The following is a 21,125-nucleotide window of genomic DNA, read 5'->3' on the forward strand; positions in this document are numbered from 1 at the left end:
TATTTCTTTGCGCTCGCCGCTTAGACTTTAAAACAGCGACTGTGATTGGATATAAGCAGCGTCAATCACTGCTCACAGCCCACCTTTAGATTGAAACGGGATATGCTACTATGCAATGTTGCCATGTCCGGACAATATAATCCACGTGGATTTAAAGTTGCAGAGATAATATTTATACTTACTTCCAGGATACAGGCCCATAATTAGGCTTCCTAGTACTTGTTAAAACTAGTATGAGCAACCATTTAAAGCAGTTCAGTTGTCAAATGTCAGGAATAAGATTACATTATGCTTTTTCAATTTTCACCTTCCTTCTCAGGATGTTTGTCATGTTCATGAAATAAAATAAATTAAGAAAAATAAAGCATGACCACTAAAATGGCTGTTAAATATCCTCACCTTCTGTCCGAGTTGTTTGTTAGCCTACAAGTTTCTCCCTTTTCCGTTCCTCGTGTGTGCACACAAAAGACATGTAATCATTCATTTTGATTATCAGTAGTTGTAGATGACCTGCACGTGAGATATTTTAATATATATTTTTTAAAATGTACATATTTAAAGTTCATTGTTAAATTGCAATGCACTCTTTTGGGGAATCTCAGATCGTGCGTGTGTGCGCGTGCGTGTGTACTTGCCACACACCCCTTTCCTTTCCCCCCTTAATATATGATTTATGACAGAGTCACTTATTTTGGACAGTTTTTTCACGTGAAATCTGGCAACAATGCAAAGCAAAGTGGAATTCCTAAATCTTCAATATAACTTAACCCCAGGCCATTAAAACGATGCATATTCGTCTTGCCCACTATGTGACACCAATGTAGATATCTCTAACAAGTAGGCCTATACTTTTTTCAGTATTTTGCCTACCACATCAAGCAACATCTGAAGCTCAAGCAGTGTTGGGTGACACAAGATACCTTTAAAATATCATGCTTGTTTCTCAGATAATCCCTGATAAGAAGGTGCATAAAAGTTATATTACTTAGTGCTGCCAACACACAACTTAAACAAAATATAAATGTATCTACATAAATGAAGGGTAATTTACATAATGAAGAGAAACCTCAATACATGAACTTCAGTTTATTTGTTTTCTGCATAAGAAAAAAGGAGAACCAACACAAAATGAAGGTACAAGTGAGGGGAAAACAAGCTTAATCAATATTCAAATTTTTCATAAGACTGCCACCATTATCGTTCAATATTTATATCAATGACATCTCTAAGTCTGAGATGCCATTAAAACCGTTATGAATCAATAATAATCAAAATTGATGAATGTACTGAAAAATAGTAAGTAGTACAGTTATAACAAGTGATAATCAAGTGTCAATGAAAAAGTGAAAAGATAATATAAAAGCATTTCTCCATATTCTACTGATATACTCTGAACAGTGCAACACTGTGTGATCCCACATCCTGTAGCACTGCACTACAACCCAGTCCATGTTCATTTCATGAGCTACAACTTGACACTAGTTGAAGAAAAACAACTTGCATTTGCTGGGATATATACCGAAAACAAAACTTTTCTATGAACTTCAAGTGTTCCAAGCAGAGTTGTCTGAAATGCATTTCTCTGTAGCTCATGCTTAAACCCTGGACTAGTTCAAAGTGTCAAGGCATGGGAGCTCCATTTGAGGTTTGCATTACGAACACTTCCAATCAAGATTGCTTTTTGGTTTCTTTAATGAGACAAAGCAAGAATAACTTTGGAATATCATTTTCTTAATATAGTTCATTAAAAAAATCTTTTTTAGTTTTGCATTTTGTTAAAGTATTAATAGTATCAATAATATTATACAAAATAAACCAAAAAGGAAAATCGTCTTTAGTATTTCATGTCCTTCAAATCACACCTCCTGTTGCCCTGATGAGTAGTTTCCAGGTTCACTAAAGCACCCTGTCTTCTCTCCTTGTGGGTTTTAAGAAAAATACTTGAATCTACTCAGTATGAGCACTCGGTTCGCAACAACACAAAACGCTTAATGAAAGAACAAGAAAAAAAGATGACAACTCTCTCCCATAATTCTAAAACGCTTTTGCTCTTACCATAAATAAATGACTTTTGTGTTTAATTTATATCGACAAGCTGGGGTTACTCCCTAAAAATTCTAACCAAACGAAATGGTTTATCAGAGGGTGTAAGCTATATAATTTCGATGTTCCACAAATCCATATAAAATTGTGTAAGTACAGACTTGACTTTGGCTTCGTGCACAGCGGCTAGGTCTGATCCATATTTTTGTCTGTGTTTAACTATGTGCAATGCAAATCCTTTAAAAATAACATTAAAAGCTGATTAATACTTCATTATAGTTTGACATACAGTAAGATTTCACCATACAACAAAATTGTTTATTTTGCGGAACATGAAAACTTAAAAAAAAAAAAAAAATGTTTGAGACTTTAAAATGGTCAAAGTGCTGTATGATGACCATCTGACATCTTGAACTTTCAACGAGAGCTCTGCTGATGGGATTGTCATGATGGCTGTTCAAAAATAGCTATCATATTGTTAACAATGTCCTCGTTTTAATGTGTCTGGATTCAGAACTCTCTCCCAAAGTCTCCATTTCCAGAAGACACATTCTCAGTCTTACTTGTCATTTAATTACCATCTACCATTAGCGTAGTCTAGTTATTTCTTTCAACTGAGCCAGAAGGAAAACTTCTGTTTACGGAATAAATTTCTTTGAATTAACAAGACGATTGGAGATAAATCAGCTTAGAAAGACTCTTCTATATTGGCTTTAAAACAGGCTAAGGACCACCCTGGCTCAAGCAAAAGCAGTACCACAAACATAATTGAGAACCCAGAGCACTTTGGTTGAGTTTTTGGGTGCTTCATTACCACAGATTCTCCCAATCAAACAAAGTGTTTTGTGTAAATGTGAGTAGAAATATGACCAAACATAATAGGAGTTTAAACCGAGATGAAGTTGTGAAGATGGACCATAAATCACATAAGCATTAGCATGTCCATGATTACCATTTCAGTAGATTATTTATAGTAAAATGATGCTGTGGCAATAGGTCATTAAAATGAGCCCTGTAAGCAAAGACTCTATATCATAATAATAACAATGTCTCGCTGATATCCAAGGAGAGAGAGCAAAGAAGGCCAGTGTCAACTGGGCCTGCTCCAATTTTAGAGTCTCAAAAGAACATTAGCTTAAAAGACCAGCACCCATTTTCTGTCTATTGAAAGCCAACAAGTTTAGTGGGTCCGCAGACAATACCAGCTTCAATTCATTGTTTAGCTGGAGCTGCTAGCTGGTGATGGGGTAGAAGACTGGCTGGCAACACCAGTAGACCCCGTACCAGATCCATTGCTGACCAACGATGCTTGCTGACCAAAGTTAGTGGTTCTCAGAGTGGCAAGATGTCGAGCCGAGAAGACATGGTCACGTGCTGCAGCCCTGGATTCGAATTCAACCCCACAGGCCTCGCACTTGCCTCTCAGAGTCTCACGGCCGGTTGTCTGGCCGATGGTATATGATGGAGTTGGATCCATAACTGTCAGTTGTACAGGTTTGGGCAGGATGGGACGGTTGGCTCGGAGAGCATTATATTGTAGGTAGCTACCCGAGCTGATGTCTACCTTCTTAGAAGGGTCATTGGGATTAGGAGACTGTGTGAAGACGTAAAAAAAAAATATATAAAGTTAGTTTCATTTAATTAAAATAAATAATAATGCTAAGCAATACCAATAAAAATGAAGAAAAGTGAAAAATTCAATGAAAATCTCTCTGTTTTAAAGGAAAAACTTAAAGGGATTGTTCACCCAAAAATCTGTCATTAATTACTTACCCTCATGTCGTTCCAAACCTGTAAGGCCTTCATGTCATCTTCGGAACACAAATTAAGATACGTTTGATGAAATCCAAGAGCTTTCTGACCCTCTATAGATGTTCTACGGAGTTCAAGGCCCAGAAATGTAGTAAGGACATCATTAAAATAGTCCATGTGACATCAGTGGTTCAACCACAACGTTATAAAGCTACAAATAGGGCTCAGTGATTTGGCAAAAAATTTAAATGTCAAATTTTTTTCAGAACGTTTGACCGATTCTCGATTTTTAACTAGTCAACTTGAGAATGTACAACATGATTCAAGTAACTTTTTCATTACTTACCCTCTAGTTAAAGAAAATTCTATTCCAAGTGCACCACACATGAAGTTGTCAACATTTCAGAAAAGATGCATGAACTACAACCACATCTTGTACAAACTTTTCTTATACACATTGTGTTCAGAAATAATACGAGGAAAATGTTTTAAAAAATCTCAAAATTCAAGGTAATTTAAATCCAAAATGACTTAAAGTATAACAAGTAGACTATAAATGTTCTGTAAAAACAACAGCAGCTTTCCTGTCACCATGATGCAAGCATGAAAAATCAGACATAAGCCCTATTCGCACGGAATTAGTATTATCTGGGGACCATGTGTGATTTTGAAATCACACACCCCCCCCCCCCCCCCCCCCACGTCTGAATTTCGTGTGGTGCATTCGCACGGGATAAGCGAAGCCTGTGATTTGACTCAAAATTACTGATTTATCTCCGGATACCCAGATGTCAAGACTTTGAGAGTCCCGTTCTATGGTCCAGATGAATAAAAAAAAAAAAAGAAACTAATAGTTTCGTGCCCCGTGTCATTTACATTTCACCAGGTTAAAATAATATCTCAAGCTTTATGCTTGATTTATTTGTAACGCATTAAACCTTTTCAGCTTTCTCTTTCTGCAAATTGTATGGTGTAGCGATATCACAGCACCCAAAATATCAAACACTCCATTGCAGCTCCATTCTTTGCGAAAAATGGATAAAAAGGCACACAGGAAACAAAAACCTTGAAAAATGATATACGACCCGCCAAATGCTGGCCAAATCACAGAGATGTCGATTCGCACGGGACTAATATTATCACAGGACCTCGGTGTTCAGCGAAATATGGTAGGTCATTTGCGGGGGAATTTTTACTTTACAAATTACAGACATGGCCGATTCGCTTGGGATTAAAATCACAGACAACCTCTGCAATTATTACAAATGACTGGAGGTCACCAGATAATACTAATCCCGTGCGAATAGGGTTATAGAGTAGTAGTGACAGGTTTTATATTTGACTGTGCTGCTGTTCCATTATTTTGTCTCAGTGTCTGACTGTTACGCTCTGATCTCTTGCAGCGTCTCATGCATGACACGGCATTCTAAAAACGTGATGCTCAAGTCGTCAGAAAGCTCTCGGATTTCATCACAAATATCTTGATTTGTGTTCTGAAGATGGACAAAGGTCTTACGGGTTTGGAACAACATAAGAGTTGGTAATTAATGACAGAATTTTCATTTTGGGGTGAACTATACCTTTAAGCAATTAATGTAAAAAAAAAAAAAAAAATAAATAATAATAATAATATTGTATACATATATATATATATTTGTACTGCATCTGGCACATAGCTTGTGTTGCTATGATGAGAAGACATCGGAAGACCTAGAAAGTCAGTGACATTGTAGCAAAATACTATAATTTGACATGAAAACAGCTGCTTTGCAATATTAAATAAAATGTCCTCACCATTTTCTCTTGCTGAAGCCTCCAGCGTTTCTCCTTGGCACGTGTATTTTGGAACCAGATTTGCACAACCTTTAGTGGAAGCCCAAGCTCTGTCCCCAACGCCTCACACTCCAGTGCATTAGGATGAGCACATGTCTCGTAGCACGACTGCAGGATGGACAGCTGAAGAGAGTTCAGGTGAGTTCGAGGTCGTCTTGGGGTGGAGTTATTCTGCATGTAACTTGTTTCTTTTTGGCTTTGACCAGAGGATGCTGTTACGGTCACAGGGGATGGTGTGGTAGGGGTGGTGGTGGTAGTGGGGGGCGTAGGTCGCTGTGAGCTCAGGCCTAACTGTTCTCTTGACAGAGTGTTGATCTTGAATGGTCCTTTCTGAGACCAATATTTGAGCCCATTGTGTTTCTGAGATGCCAAGGCAGAAGACTTGTTAATTGGCGTAGTGGACAATTTTGGCACCATATGGCTGGTAGTCCCAGACTCGACCTCTTCTTGATAATCATCCTCCTCTTCATCGGTATGGTCCGACTCAGCTCGTACCTCTTCAACCTTCCTTTTCGGAGCAGATCGAGATGTAGGAATCCCACTAACAAGCAGAGGGACTGCAACCGGTGTGGCCACTGTCTTAGGAGCTATTTTAACCATTGTGATGGGAGTTGCTTCTGCTTTGGTCTTGTGAAATAATGAAGGACCAGTGGACACAACGGTAAAAGAAGGTGTCTGATTTGGTCTACTTGGACCTTGAGTGGGAGTTTTCAGGGGCTCCTTGACCTCCTTCACCTTATCCGACTTTGGAGGAACATTTCCAGTTTGGGGTTTTGCAGAGGCCCAGACGGTAGAGGGACTTGGGTTAGTTTTAGGTGGGGTTGAGAATATGGGCTTCGAGAGTGGCCAGGTGAACTTAATGAGTGGTTTTCCAACAGCTGCTAAAGTACCATCACTGATAAAACGGACCTCTCCCTTTCGCTCCCTAGCCCTCATATTCTGGAACCAGATCTGAACCACTTTCTTTGGAAGGTTCACCCACTCAGATATTTGCTCAAATTCATGCTTTCCAGGGTTTGGATCTTTGAAATAGCATCCATAGAGAATATCAAGCTGGTCAGCATGGATGATGGTCCTGGACCGTCTCATGTCCCTGAACCGTCTGACTTTTGGCCTCTTTTGTTCCCGCTCTTTTTCTCGTTCCTTCTCTTTTTCCATGAGTGATGTGCTAACTTTTTCTGCAGCCCTCATGTACACAGTGCTAGTCTTAGCCAAATTATTGCGATTAGTTAGAGTACTGTTATTGGAAGATGGAATAGCAATGGCAGAATCTGGCTTCACCTGAACAACAATAAGACTTCCATCTGTAGGAACCCCAACAGTCGCTGGTCTCAATCCCAGACCATCAAGCAAATGACTTTTCTGTATGGAGGGCTTGTTAGCTGCGGAGACAGATGATGATGTTGATGATGATAATGCAAAGCTGTGGTTTTTCCCCATGCTAAGATCCAAAGCAGACTCACAATCATTACCATTAGATAAAAAGGAGTGTGTAAGAGAGGTGGCTGCGGGTGCATTAAGGGGGTCTGAAAATGCTGCTGGACTTCGAGTAACTGCTTGAGTGTTTGAAAAGGCCATTTTACCCCTACCACCTTCAGAAACACCAACCCCAATAACTGATGAAGGAAGCGAGAGTACATATGGACTGTATAACTGGGTGGAAAGTGAAGTCAAAGACAGGGAAAGGGGCAGTGACTGCAAGATGCCAGTTGGAATGCCCTGATGATCAACTGCAACTGAAAGAGGAGTAGGAGGGTCTGCTTGTGCCTCCAGCTGAAGATCAAGATCTACATCTTGCTTCTCCCGCTTGATCTCCACCTCTTCCTTATCAATCTCACTCTTCCTCTTTTTCCTCTTCATACTTTGTTCATCATCATCTTCATCCTCTGCATCTGAGAGGAAGACTGTGGTAGAGCGAAGAACCTTTCCACCACCACCTGACCTTTCAGCTGTTGGCTCTACCTGTGAAGACTGTTTGACTGGGCTACCTGACTCTTCCCTCATAGAGCTGCTTTGACTTTCTTCATCAGTAACGATAACAGACGTGTAGAACTCTTCATTTTCAGAGTCAGATGTCAACAGCAGTTCTCTTGGGCTTCCCTTACCAATTCTGTGTCTTTCTGCACTGCTGGATAAGTCAATGGCATGACTACCTGTCGCTGATGGACTATGTCCATCTTCACTCTCATCTATCATTAAATTACCTTCCTCTTCCTCCATACTTCTGTCTCTTTCATCATGGAAGCGGTCTAATCTATCCCTATCTTTGGATTGCCAGGCATCTAAGAACCACTTGCGTACCTCTTCTCCACTTAGCCCTACCTCCCTGCCGAGGGCTTCGCAGTCCTCCCGCTGAGGACTAGATGTTTCAGCATCATCTCGTGACTCTAAAAAGGCCCATAGAACCTGAGACTGGAACTCAGTGAGCACAGGCCATCCTGAAGACAAGAGCGCTTGATCTTTTGCACTTCTATGGCCTGAAGATCTTAAGGCAAAATTAGTGTTCCGAAAGGTACAGTTAGCAGCAGCAGAGCTGTTAACAATATGTGTATGGCTGAGACCTTGGTTTGGATCCAAAGCACATGACAACGGACTATTACCCTGAAGGACCCGGGCTGCTGTGGATTTAGTTACTTTGGAGTTTGCATCTTCCTCCTCACACACCTTTTCACCCATCCCCTCGACTTCCATTTCACTTTCTTTTCGCTCTTTTTCCTCACATGTTATGCTGTTGCTCACCATTTTCTCACTTTGTTCCTGTGTATTCTCAGCCTTATTACACATCTCTTTTTTTACACCATCAATTTTCCAGTCCTCTTCTGATTTTAGTGACATTTGCTGATCGCAAGGCTCGACTTTTATTTCATTGCATACTCTCATGTCTGCACCTTTGTCCAGCATCTTGTTGGTCTCCTCTAAACTCATTTGAGTGGTAGTTAGGGGGCCAAATGCAGCCCACTGGCTTTGTAAGCCACTGAGTCTTTGGGCCAAGAGAGCCTGTTGTGCAGCACTGAGACCAAGGACTGGCACTGCCTGCTGCAAAAGCTGGTTTGGAGACTCTGGATTCTGGCCCTGGATTTGGGTTTGGAGTCCATTCAACACCAGGGGCATGAGCATCTGAGGCTGGGGTATAAGCTGCGGGGTAGCTGCTCCTGGTGTTGCAGACGTCCCGGTTGTGAAGAGAGAAGGAAGAATGGAGTGTGGGAGAGAATTTGGGCTGGAAGTCAGGAGAGTGAGAATAGCAGACATGGCTTGTGCAGAGGCCACCGGAGAAGAAAGTAATGAGGAAGCTAGCTGAGGCTGCACCTGCTCTCCGTCTTTGGTCGTTACTGCTGATGCAGTCAGGTTTGCTTGGGTGACACAATTGCTGGTGGAGGTGTTAACTAACTGTGTGGTGCTTCCAACAGTAGTCGCAGCTAAGTTTGTAACCATGGATCCAGTTCCTGTATTTGCAGTGGAACTAGGAGTAGCATTCCCAGCACTCCTGCTGCGGCTCTGGTGCAACACAGATTTTAAATGACTTTCCAGGGTGATGGCATGATTGTAGGAGACACGACAGACGGCACACTGGTATGGTTTGTTGGAGATGTAAGGTCGAGCCAGGAAAGGGGTTGATTCACTGTCTTTCAACGTCCCGGTTCTCATCCTCTGAATATGGGTGGTTGAATTATAATGAACACTCAAAGCCGTTCTAGTGGGAAATGACTCCAAACACGCATTACACTTGAATGGACGGTTGTCACCTTCAGAGGCTACACTGTTTTTACAGACAGATCTGCCATTGCTGACAGAAGCCTCTGATGTTTTTATAGTTTGCTCCACATTGTCCTGATCTGACTCCAGCACCCCTGCATCACTTTCCTCATTTCTCCCTTCCTCCATCTCTTTTTCCTGAGAAGAACCACCCTTGTCACCTGCATCTGTAGATTCGCTCTCATTTTGGGAAGCCATTGAGGGGGATTTTGAGTTCTCTAAATGTTTCAGCTGAGATGTGTCATCTGATGAATTAAATAACAATTCAATATTAGTAATCCTTTAAAAGAAAAAAAAGTTTTGTAACACTACAATTTTACAAGACCTGTCTTGCATATTCTACATAATATTAGCCATATTATGCAGAATATGCAAGACAGGTCTTGGAATATTTCACAAATTTTCCACTAATTGTTTTATAATTTTTGTTTTTCCAAAAAAAAAAAAAAAAAAAAAAGTGTTAATCAAAAATACTTAATACATTAAGTAACATTTAACCAAAGATAAAGTTTACAATGAATATATCCTAAAAGTAGGGTTGGGTATCGTTTGGATTTTATCGATTCTCGATTACGATTCTTTTCGATTCCAATGAGATAAAAAAAATCCAATATAAAAAAATGAAGTCAAACATTTATTCTGTCTTTTTACAAAGCATTCTGTTGCAGCCGAATAACATGAGCAAAAATCTGCAACTTACGGAACACTTAGGCCTACAAGAGGAACTTTTGCCTATGCTTTTTACAAAAATACCACAGAAAAAAAACAAACCAATTAGCAATAGCATAAATAAATACAACTGAACCAAATTTCCGGTAAACTTCCAGAAAATTTTTTAAATTTAAAAACATTGCATAGATTTCCTTTCATAAATAAAATATAGAATAATTAATTATAGTTCAGTGAATGATTTTCTTTTGTTATTTGATTAACATTAATGACAGGCAGTGCATTTAATAGGTTGCTGTCTCTTTAACACCGAACGCACGCAGATCTAAAAATACTGTACATTTGCGTTTTCTCTCATCTCTTTACGTTAACTTAAGACAAAAACGTCTGTGTTTTATAAAAACGTATGATGTTATACTGACGTAGTTTTCTGCACACTGGTCCATGAATATTAAAGTCAGTCAGTCAGTTCTGGCCCAGAATAAGTTTTTCTGCGATGTAAATGCACGGAACAGTTCGAGAACGGACACAAAATAGGAATCCACACGCTGTTCTCTGTGCTCGCGCTTGTGCTTCAGACTTGTGCGCTGTTCGCAAACAGCACGCAAGTTCTTTCTATTCCTGCACTTAAATGCTTTTAGATAAACATTAAAATTCGAACGCAGGAATCGTTAAGCAGAATCAAAATGCACGTGTCTTATCGAATACCTGGTTCTTGGAAATTTGGAACCAGCTCTAAAATGGAACCGGTTTTCGATACCCAACCTTACCTAAAAGTAAGATTTTGTTGTTTTTGCAACATCATATAGTAGGTACATAAATTAATATAAAACTATACATGTTATTATGCTTAAAACAACACTCAGTTTATACAGTATTTAACGGGGTCCCTGGTCCATTCCTGACTCTAGAAAGCCTGTGAAACCCCTGATATCCAACGTGAAAAATGTTGGACATCAGGTTTTCAAGATTTCTTTTTCAATCATCACGTCCAGGAGTCAGCAAAAAAACTGAATACTTGTGGGGGCCCACACTCAGAAGGCTGCAACCTACAGGTGCTTCATTGCCATGGAGACTACTGAAGCAAGGTGGTCACCAACACAGCCAATTGTGTGTCCAGTGGTGCATAACCTAAGCCGGGTATCAATAACACTGGAACCCTGGATCTCAGTGCTGGGATAGTATTGAACCACTGTGTCACAAACACTTAAGAATAACCTATAGATGATCAAAAGTCACCTGCATCATTTTGGGCTTTGGATTCTTCTTCTTCAGCAATGGAACGATGCTTAGGAGCAGCCTTAAGAAAAGAGGAAACCACTTTACTTAAAAACAAAACACTTCAAACGATCACATCATCAAACGAACATAATATACAATTTTTTTTTTTAAATGTGCTCTTTGTAAATGTACTCACAATATCCAGTAACTTATCAAGGCAAGCAGGGAGGACACTGTGTTTGTCCGTAAGGTGATGAGAGAGATTCTCACGGTCTGGTTGACTTTCCTGACATAGAGGGCATATCCACATTGAACCCCTGTTATTGGCACCTCCCAGAGTTTCTCCTGGCTCCTCCTGAAACCAAAGTCACATTATTATATGTAATAGTATTTAATCATATGTAAATAAGGCAAATATTTCTTTACTCATTCATTTTCAGAATTCTTTTTTTAGAAATTTTTGATTATATTTTACAGTATTTTTGTTTAAAGTACCCTCAAGCTGCATACTGTGTATTTGAATTGGTCCTTTTTTTAACACGTCAGTGATCTGAAAGAAATCTGATATTAACAAATACATGAAACAAATGCAGCACTTTATAAAGCTAAAGTCTTCATAGGTTAGTTCACCTAAAAATTTAATTCTGTCATCATTTACTAACCCTCATGTCATTCCTAACCTGTATGACTATCATTGCAGAATACAAAACAAGATGTTTTGTTGAACATCAGTGTCCAAACAACATTGGACCCCACTGAGACATTTAAAAAAAAATGTTTCAAAGAAATAAAGTCATGTAAGTTGAGCTGTAATGACACAAAGTCATGTAATGACACAAAGGTGAGTAAATGATGACACAATAATAATTTTGTGGTGAATCAGCCCTTTCTTAAACATAAAATGGGATTACAGTAAATAAAAACTGGACATACTTTATAGACAGCATCTAATGCAATAGAATTCTTTCTGACAGTGCATGTCTAATATACAATCAGCACTGTACAGTTGTTCAGTTCAAATAAGCTAAATCATCAAAACTTATATTTTAAAAAATGCAACAGTTGTCTCATTAATTCGATTAATTGGCTTTGATGTAAACTGACACTTACAAATCAAAACAAAAATACTATGCATAATAATATTAGGACATATCACCATATATCACACCATATCAAATAAGGTCTAACATTTTTACTTATTTATATAGGCCATACCATCTGTGCTATGCACTTATAACAAGACATCAAATTGAATTCACAGATGCATTTATGTTCTTTTTGCTAGACACAACATACATCTGTACAAGCGGTACCTTGCAGCTTGTTTATAATTCATGCATTTGAATGTACATCACTTCATATGAGGCATCCCATGTTGATCTGATAACACCCGGAATTATGCATGCATTTATCACTTCTGCAATAATTAGGCTATTTAACGGCAGAGGAGGCCTAAATGTTGACCTTGACTGGTCTTATAATATGCTGATGTGAGTGAAATCAGTGTTGAACTGTCAACATGTTGCCCCTTGTGAATAAGGTGACATGGGCTGTAAATAACAGATAATGGGTGCAAATCCCCTGGGATGTTAATGGCAGTAATGTCTCTTTAAAACAATAACCCAAATAAATAAATAACATACATCCAGAACAGAGACATAAACATCTTAATTTACATCTAAGCGACTAAATGACAAATTCATTTAAATGATACAGTTTCTGGCTTCGTTTTTACATGCCACGGTCAAGGAACGAACAGACATCAAATGCCAACAGTGCTACAATGCCACGCCAATTAGCTTCCCTGCTAGACTGAAAACATGCTCTGAATCCTCAACACAAGTACTATTAACTTCTCCTAAAAGTCAAAGACAGACGAACCCACACGCCGCGGGACACTGCCGTTCGACAGCGAGCTCATATGCCTGCCATAACTCTTGATGATTTCGTTAATTAACCCACAGCCTAATTAGCAAGACCCGTGTGCTGCTGAATCAATTGGAAACGGAGAGCTTTAGCCTGCCTTGCTAACACACACACCCCAGTGTAATCATGACAAATACCCCATTAAAGTGCATCGCACTGCAGTCTGCTGCCCTAATTACCCCTTTTCCCAACTTTAATCGCTGCAAAGCGACAGATTTTACCGATTTCTTACTTGAAGGGTGACGTTAAAACAAAAGAAGCCGTTTTCTCAAACATTCGTGGCACTTCACATGGCTAACGCAGCTAACAACACACTCAACAAATTGGTCAACTAATTATGTATCGCGTATCAAGCCACAAATCGCCCACAAACTTCTCAAAGACGCAGAATTAGCGCTGCGAGAATAAATTAAACACAAACAATCGCATCGCTGGAGATGTTGCAGTACAAGTCTGCTTTAACGCACTAATTGAATTGTGTAAATAGGCTTACGGCTCTCAGATGTAAAACCTCGGGCTTGATTAGTTGCTCGCCCCCCTGATTGTGGCCTGTTGGTCGGGCATTGAGACATTCCCCGCCCGCCGTCCGCTCCACAACGGAAATTGCGGCCTACTTCGACTAAGCTATTTAATTAATGAATTTGGGTTGCTTCGTACAGATGTGTTAAAAACAACCCGTTTGCCGTCCCCCCTTCACCGTTTATCTTACCCAATACCTTGCAGTTGGCGGTCTAAGTTCGCCGTTTAGTATATAATGTTGTTATTGAGCATTAGAAGTGTGTTTTAATAATTGCACAACGCAGTAATTAACGATTGCTGCTCGAAAAGAGCGACGTGCAACACAACGAGCAGCGAAAGGGGGTGGCGGGTCCAAAATGAGAGACCGAGGCAGAAAAGTTGGGATTTTAACACTCGAATTGTAACTAAATATTCGCAGAAATGGCATGCATTTAATTATTAGTCGTGCTCGGGACGCGATGGGATCCGCATCGCCCCCTCGATCGCAACTTCTTGATCAATTCGGCGTCAACATCGTTTAATTAACACTAAAGCAATTAGCTAAGGCTTTTACCTGCATGGTTGGGACTCCAGCACACGCTTCCTCTCGCTCTTTAAAACTGAAAAGTTTTCTCTCTCTCTCTCTCCCTCTCTCTCTCTCTCCCTCTCCTCTAGTAAACACACGACAGCTCCCCCAAAAGCTGAGTGCTCACTCTCTCCAAGAATGTTCCTCTTTGATTTAACACACCTAAAAGCATGCTGGAACAATGTTGTTATGCTGATTGCTGACATTAATTCAGTTATTTGTAACTCTATTTCAGATTTTCGTCTTTAAGGCTGAAGAGGCGAAGTATTTAAAAAAGAAAAACACATGCCAAAAACAGAAATGTTTAAATGTAGGTGATTGTTACATACAAATAATTAATAAATTAGGCCTGTTTTGTTATTATTACTGTTGTGTTAATTATGTAATAACCAAATCAAATAGTTCTAAGCGAATAAATGTAATCTAATAATTAAAATACCGATCGAACTGATTAAAAAAAGCAAAATACAAAAATCTAGTTTTACATTTATATTGATTTATTTAGCAGAATTAAAATTAACTAGGTTTTCGTCTTGATAAAAGAAAAACTAAATAATAATAAAATCGATTTAGTGGCGTTCCACTGTCTTTCCAGCTTGTTTTTATTTATAACATCTGGATATCTGAGCAGTCTCTTAACATGAATATAGTATATATTTGATTATCATATATTATGTATACAATATTTACACTTATATGTATATTGTTGGCAATGCTGTTGAACGTGTTGTTAGTTTTTATTTTATTTTGCTGTCTATATATTTAATACAAAACCAAACTGGATAAAGTAGCAATATGTGCATTTATAATTATTCTGTTGCGTGGGTTATGCAGTGCGCTTAATGACGCGCAGATATTAGGCTGTCCGTATATATGCCTGAACAGAAAAGCTGCACAGGACCCCGACTCCGCGTTTGTCCTCATTACACTATTGAGTGATCAGTAAGTTTACTTGTTTGTTTGATAGTTTGTTTCTTCTTATCTCAACCGGATTTTTACCGCAGTTGTAGAATTAGTAGTAAAATTACCACTGTCTGAGCTAACAATTAATTAACCTTTTACCAGGTTCCGGGCAATATTTGCCTGTGTGCCCAAACCTAAGGAGCTGCCTAAGTTACCCAGACAGCATTTTTAGTCAGTCCCGAAAACGGAAAGCTACGGTCTTACTAGGCAGCTCTCTTGGTTTTGAAACACAGCTGACCTGATTTGATTTGGCACTACAACACTACAGATTGTCCATTACTGCAGTCTTTAATTAATATGATGAATATGCAAATATTGAATTCGTTTTGATTTGTATGTCTCATAGAACAAAATGACTGTAGAGGTTGAGAGAAAATTCGTTTGTGATGCAGAAATTATGAGGAAACTACAAGATATTGGAGGTGTGTTAATTTCTTCTAATTATCCAAATGAATCATTTACACACACACACACACGTTATACTTATATTCATTATTATACAGAATCCTGAAGTAACAAGCAACAGTATTAAATACCCTTTCATTTTATGTCTTTTTCTTATATTTTCAATTTAGTGCAGTCAAACGATTAATTGCATCCCAAATAAAAGTTTTTGTTTAAATAATATATGCGTGTGTACTCTGTATATGTATTATGTATATACAAAAAATATTTTATTATTATTATTTTTAAAAATATTTACATGCATATATTTATATTTTATATATATATATATATATATATATATATATATAATATAAACATATTTATACATATTTTATACATGCATGTTTGTATTTATATATACATTGTAAATATACACAGTACACACACATATTATTAATGGTTTGACAGCAATAATTTTCATATCTCTACAGCTAAATGCATTGGTCAGCAGCAGTTCCGAGACCAGTACTTTGACTCACCAGATTTCATCCTCACGCTAAAAGATTTCTGGCTGAGATGCCGAGAGGGATTGTGGGAGTTGAAATGCCCTGCAGTTTCAGGAACTACTCCTGACAATGACACCGAGACCCTTTGTACACGATACAGAGAGATAACCACTCTCCCTCTGATTCAATCAGAAGTCAGCAGGATAATCAGGGAACACACTGCTGAAGGGAGTGAATCAAATTCCTCACAAAGGGAACAAATTGACAAAGTCGCAGAAAATGAGGACACCGAGATCTGTTCGGCAGATGACACAAAGTGGCTGAATGACCTCAATCTGGTCTGTTTTGCTGAGTTCAAGACCGACCGCTGCTCTTACACGCTACAGAGGGAGGCCGGTGCAGTGCGGGTGGATCTGGACCAGGCTGATTTCGGATATTGTGTGGGAGAGATTGAGGTTCTGGTGCCGGAAGGAGGTGACATGAATGCAGCTCTGCAGAGGATTACAGGCATTGCTGTAGAACTGGGTGAGCTGATGTTTGTGGACAACCATATCATATGTGACCCTGGACCACAAAACCAGTCATAAGGGTCCATTTTTAGATTAAATTGAGATTTATTCATCATATGAAAGATGAATAAATAAGCTTTCCATTGATGTATGGTTTGTTAGGATCGGACAATATTTGGCCGAGATGCAACTTATTAGAAAATCTGGAATATGAGGGTGCACAAAAATCTGAATATTGAGAAAATCGCCTTTAAAGTTGTCCAAATGATGTTCTTAGCAATGCATATTACTAATCAAAAATGAAGTTTTGATATATTTACAGTAGAAAATGTACAATTATAGATTTTTCTTTTATGCCAAAAATCATTTGGATATTAAGTAAAGATCATGTTCCATGAAGATATTTAGTAAATTTCCTGCCATAAATATATGAAAACCTAATGTTTGATTTGTAATGTGCATTGCTAAGAACTTCATTTGGACAACTTTAAAAGCGTTTTTCTCAGATTCCAGATTTGTATCTCAGCCAAATATTGTCCTATCATAACAAACCATACATCAATGGAAAGCTTATTTATTCAGCTTGGACCTTTATGACTGGTTTTGTGGTCTAGGGTCACAAGAGTCTAAAACACATTGGCATCAATTGTTTATTAATAACCCTTTAGAATTACATATAAATAAAACCTATTTTCATTTAGTAATATATATACTGTATTTGTCTTGTCTGTCTCCACAGGTTTAAGCTGTGAGAAGAAAGTAAAGGGGAAAATGGATGTTTACCTTCAAAGATATCGTCCTGAACACTATGCAAAGCTTCTTGGTGCTCATATTTTATGAGGAATCACTAGTGTAACACAGTTTTTAAATTCGGTTTCATTTATGATTCATCCTTAATGCTCATATTTTAATGAGAAAATAAGCACTGGGAACATAATTTATAGTGTATTATTGTGATTAACAGATATATTACTTGTGTTGAGGTAAAGATTAATACAGAAAAATACAGTAGCCAATTAAAAAATATATAGTATATAGGTAGTTATATATCATAAAAATATGAATACCTTACAAGTACTTGTGATTTAAAAAAATATATAAACAACAGTTAATTTTTATTTCTGTTATATAAATTTGAGTTATTGAGTTATAAGATTGCTCTCTTTCTAACAAAATTACATGTATCATGCACAATAGGTAACAACAAGCTCTTCAATTAAGTGTGCAATAATTTTGTTGTTAGATTGTTTGACCAATAGAATCATGTCTTATATGAAAATATAAAATATTGCAGATACTTTTATTTTGACAGTCGCAAAATGTTGTGATGTTCTGCTTTGACCGAACTAATTATTAACTTATCTTTGTAAAAGTCAACGTTTGCTCAGCAGAGGGCGCTGTTATCTTTGTTTTGAGCTGTTCGCTCAGCATGCCAGCAGTTGGCGCAATGTTCCTGAAAAACCACTGACAAATTCATTCTAATCTGTTTTCACAGCAGGTGGTTGGGTAATCTATGCTGAACAGAATTAGAAATTATTAAAATGATCCTAATGATTTATGACACAACAATTATCTATATATATTACACTGATGCATAAATAGCAGAAATAGATGCCCAATGATCACACGACACGCAACTGTAAATATGTTATGCTATTCTCAATGCTTTTCTCTTATGGACATCATGCCAACATGAAATATTTTTTTATGATTCATAAATATTTAAATTTGTAACTGAAATACATTTGGTGTCGGATTGTTGGCATATGAGTGTGTACACTATTTGCAAAATACATGTATAATTCAGAACAGATTCTAATATAATGTAGGATAAAGTGTCAGAATATATATATATATATATTAAGAAGTCTCTTCTCAACAAGCCTGCATATATTTGATCCAAAGAACAACAAAAACAGTAACATTTTGAAATATTTTTACTATTTAAAATAACTATAATTTTTTTAATATAATTTATTCTTGTGACTTTAAAGCTGAATTTTTAGCGTCATTACTCCAGCCACGTGATCCTTCAGAAATCATTCTAATATTCTGATTTGCTGCTCAAAAAACATTTATTATGTTGAACACATAATATAACATGAATATATTATACTGCATATATTTTTTTCAGGTTTTTTTGATGAATAGGAAGTTCAGAAGGACAGCATTTATCTGAAATAGAAGTCTTGTATAACATTATAAATGTCTTGATCATCACTTGCTACATAAAGCTAAATAAAGTATTAATTTCTATAATTTCTCCTCTCCCCCCCAAATACCCCATATATATATATATATATATTTATATATAGACAAAAATATAAAAAAAAATAATCCTGAAAAAATGTACTCGACTTTTAAATATTGATGATAATAATAATAATAAATGTTTCTTAATAAGCATATTAGAATGATTTCTGAAGGATCATGTGACACTGAAGACTGCAGTAATGATGCTGAAAATTCAGCTTTGATCACAGGAATAAATTATATTTTAAAATATATTCAAACAGAAAGCAATTATTTTAAATATTAAAAATATATCACAATATTAGTGCTTTTGCTGTATTTTGGATCGGATCAACATCCATGTTAATCCTGGAACAACATTCCAATCAACCAATCAGAATGCAGGGATAAGTTTACAAGAAATGTCAATTTTAGCCTTACAACTAGATTTAGCTGCTTCTATACCCTTGTTATTCAACTACTATATTCAATTATTCAAATATAATTTCCCTCTGATTTTAGGGATAAATTATGGGTAGGGTTAGGGATCTATCTATCTATCTATCTATCTATCTATCTATCTATCTATCTATCTATCTATCTATCTATCTTTCTATCTATTTTCAAAAAAAAATATATGAACACGACAGATTCTCAAAAACAAAAATAAAAAAGAATATATATATATATATATACTGTATATAAACACGACAGGGAAGGTCATGAAGGTTACAAGCTCACGTGCAAGGCTGAAATAAAAGAGAGCTGGTATGGAAGAGGGATGCAAGAGCTGTTTATTTCAGGCCGAGACTTCAGCTTGAGTGTGGAGTGAAGGCTTTTATGAGGAAATATTAGGAGAGGTGAAATATGATGCTGGGTACTCACTTTAAAGTGCAAGTAGCCTATCTCCAGCTTTCTTCTCCCCAACATATGGCCTTTTCTATTTCTATTATTTTATATTGATATCCCTGAGAAAACTCTAGATATTTGCTTTTGATAGACCAACTCTCTTCTTTGTTTTTGTATTTCTATAGTAATGAAAAGAAGCTATTGTTCAAGGTTTGACAGGATATAATTAAAGTGCCATTATTTCAGAGGAACCTTCAGATGGGAAGCGGGTGACAGAGGGAGACAGAGGTGTATTTTTCGCATCAAAACCATTGGAGGCCTTGTAATTTTTGCTAATAAAAGCTTTAGTTTATCTGCTTACAATCCCACATGAATTGATTCACATTGAAGTTCTCACAGTCTCACAAAACCCCCCTTTCTCTCTGCCCAAACAATCAGTGACCTTCCTGTCATCTATTACACTTACACAGGTGATCAAATGAAGCCACATGGCGCTGTTGCTTTGAAAGCTCTCACATTTGACTCCTCTCACAGCAGCTGCTTTACACTATTTTGGTTTGGCTTTGGCAGAGCCTGTGACTACAGCCCCTTTACACACACACACACACACACACACACACAGATCTGGTTTAGATAATCTCCAATGAGTAATAAATGAATCTAAAACACATCTGCCCTGTGTATCTTTAAGAGAGCACAATTTAATCAGCATAAAATAGCATATTGAAGTCCTCTGAATAAATGATAATATAATGTCAGAGTCAGGTATACACAATAAAAGGTATGTTTGTTCTGGATAAAGATTTAAAATACTTAAAATACTTTTTTACCTAACATATTTAGAGGACTTTTGAAGCATGATAACAAGTTCTCATGTGGGGTATCAAGCTCCAATGTTAAAGGAAATGTATGTAGTTTTGTGTATTTTTGCGACTTTGGAGCCCCTACAGTTAAGCCATTGGGATTTACTGTCGTAAATATTTCACTGTCGTAATTACAGTGGCAAGTCTGCAACCTTTAGCCAAAAAGTATAACGGCTAATGCTAACGGAAAGGAGACAGAGGCTGTGTCCAAATTCAGGGTCTGCATCCTCCTTAGGATCCTTCCTACCCGGTTGAAGGAGGAGGGATCCTCCGACGTCCGCAAAACCCGGAAGTCGGTGTTTGTGAATTTGGACAGCCTACCCTTCTTTCAGTTCCCTCCCTTACCCGTTGCTCATATCCTGTCGCCTAGCAACCGTGGCAGCGCCAAGCAAGAAGCGGGAAAATGGACAAACAAAGAGTTATTCTCCTCATTTTAATTCTTTTGGAAGAAATAAAGCAATTAAATAAATTAAATACTTTCTTTGCTCGTTGTCGGAGAGTTTTTTATATCAGACTACAAGACAGTCACATCCAG

General features: G+C 37.6%; 2 protein-coding genes across 3 annotated transcripts; one reads left to right on the forward strand and one right to left on the reverse strand.

The window, feature by feature from the left end:
* Window positions 1-1,071: 1,071 nt before the first annotated feature.
* LOC306865288 (uncharacterized protein) lies at window positions 1,072-14,368 on the reverse strand. Of its 2 annotated transcripts, XM_079409823.1 has the most exons (6): window positions 14,270-14,368; window positions 11,767-11,821; window positions 11,468-11,626; window positions 11,290-11,350; window positions 5,590-9,626; window positions 1,072-3,637 (listed from the first exon to the last, which is right to left on the reverse strand). In XM_079409823.1, exons 3-6 carry the CDS (start codon window positions 11,579-11,581, stop codon window positions 3,263-3,265), a joined length of 4,587 nt encoding a protein of 1,528 aa, XP_079265949.1. In that variant the 5' UTR covers window positions 11,582-11,626; window positions 11,767-11,821; window positions 14,270-14,368; the 3' UTR covers window positions 1,072-3,262. The 2 variants fall into 2 exon arrangements, with proteins under 2 accessions (XP_079265949.1, XP_079265948.1); XM_079409822.1 differs by lacking the exon at window positions 11,767-11,821 and having other exon boundaries at window positions 14,270-14,365.
* Window positions 14,369-15,146: 778 nt separating this feature from the next.
* Window positions 15,147-18,383, forward strand: LOC306864682 (thiamine-triphosphatase-like). The gene is made up of 4 exons (XM_079408841.1): window positions 15,147-15,223; window positions 15,591-15,666; window positions 16,123-16,662; window positions 17,386-18,383. Exons 2-4 carry the CDS (start codon window positions 15,597-15,599, stop codon window positions 17,484-17,486), a joined length of 711 nt encoding a protein of 236 aa, XP_079264967.1. The 5' UTR covers window positions 15,147-15,223; window positions 15,591-15,596; the 3' UTR covers window positions 17,487-18,383.
* Window positions 18,384-21,125: the final 2,742 nt, after the last annotated feature.

This window comes from Barbus barbus (genome assembly GCF_936440315.1).
Source record: "Barbus barbus genome assembly, chromosome: 46".
NCBI classification, from domain to species: domain Eukaryota; kingdom Metazoa; phylum Chordata; class Actinopteri; order Cypriniformes; family Cyprinidae; genus Barbus; species Barbus barbus.

Coding starts and splice junctions, on each gene's coding strand:
- LOC306865288 (XM_079409822.1), bottom strand. Junction 9,627..11,289: donor CAAAGCCCAAAATGATGCAG/GTGACTTTTGAT, acceptor TTAATTCATCAG/ATGACACATCTCAGCTGAAA. Junction 3,638..5,589: donor GGCTTCAGCAAGAGAAAATG/GTGAGGACATTT, acceptor GTCTTCACACAG/TCTCCTAATCCCAATGACCC.
- LOC306864682 (XM_079408841.1), top strand. CDS start 15,597: ATGACTGTAGAGGTTGAGAGAAAATTCGTTTGTGATGCAGAAATTATG. Junction 15,667..16,122: donor GAAACTACAAGATATTGGAG/GTGTGTTAATTT, acceptor ATATCTCTACAG/CTAAATGCATTGGTCAGCAG. Junction 16,663..17,385: donor AGGCATTGCTGTAGAACTGG/GTGAGCTGATGT, acceptor CTGTCTCCACAG/GTTTAAGCTGTGAGAAGAAA.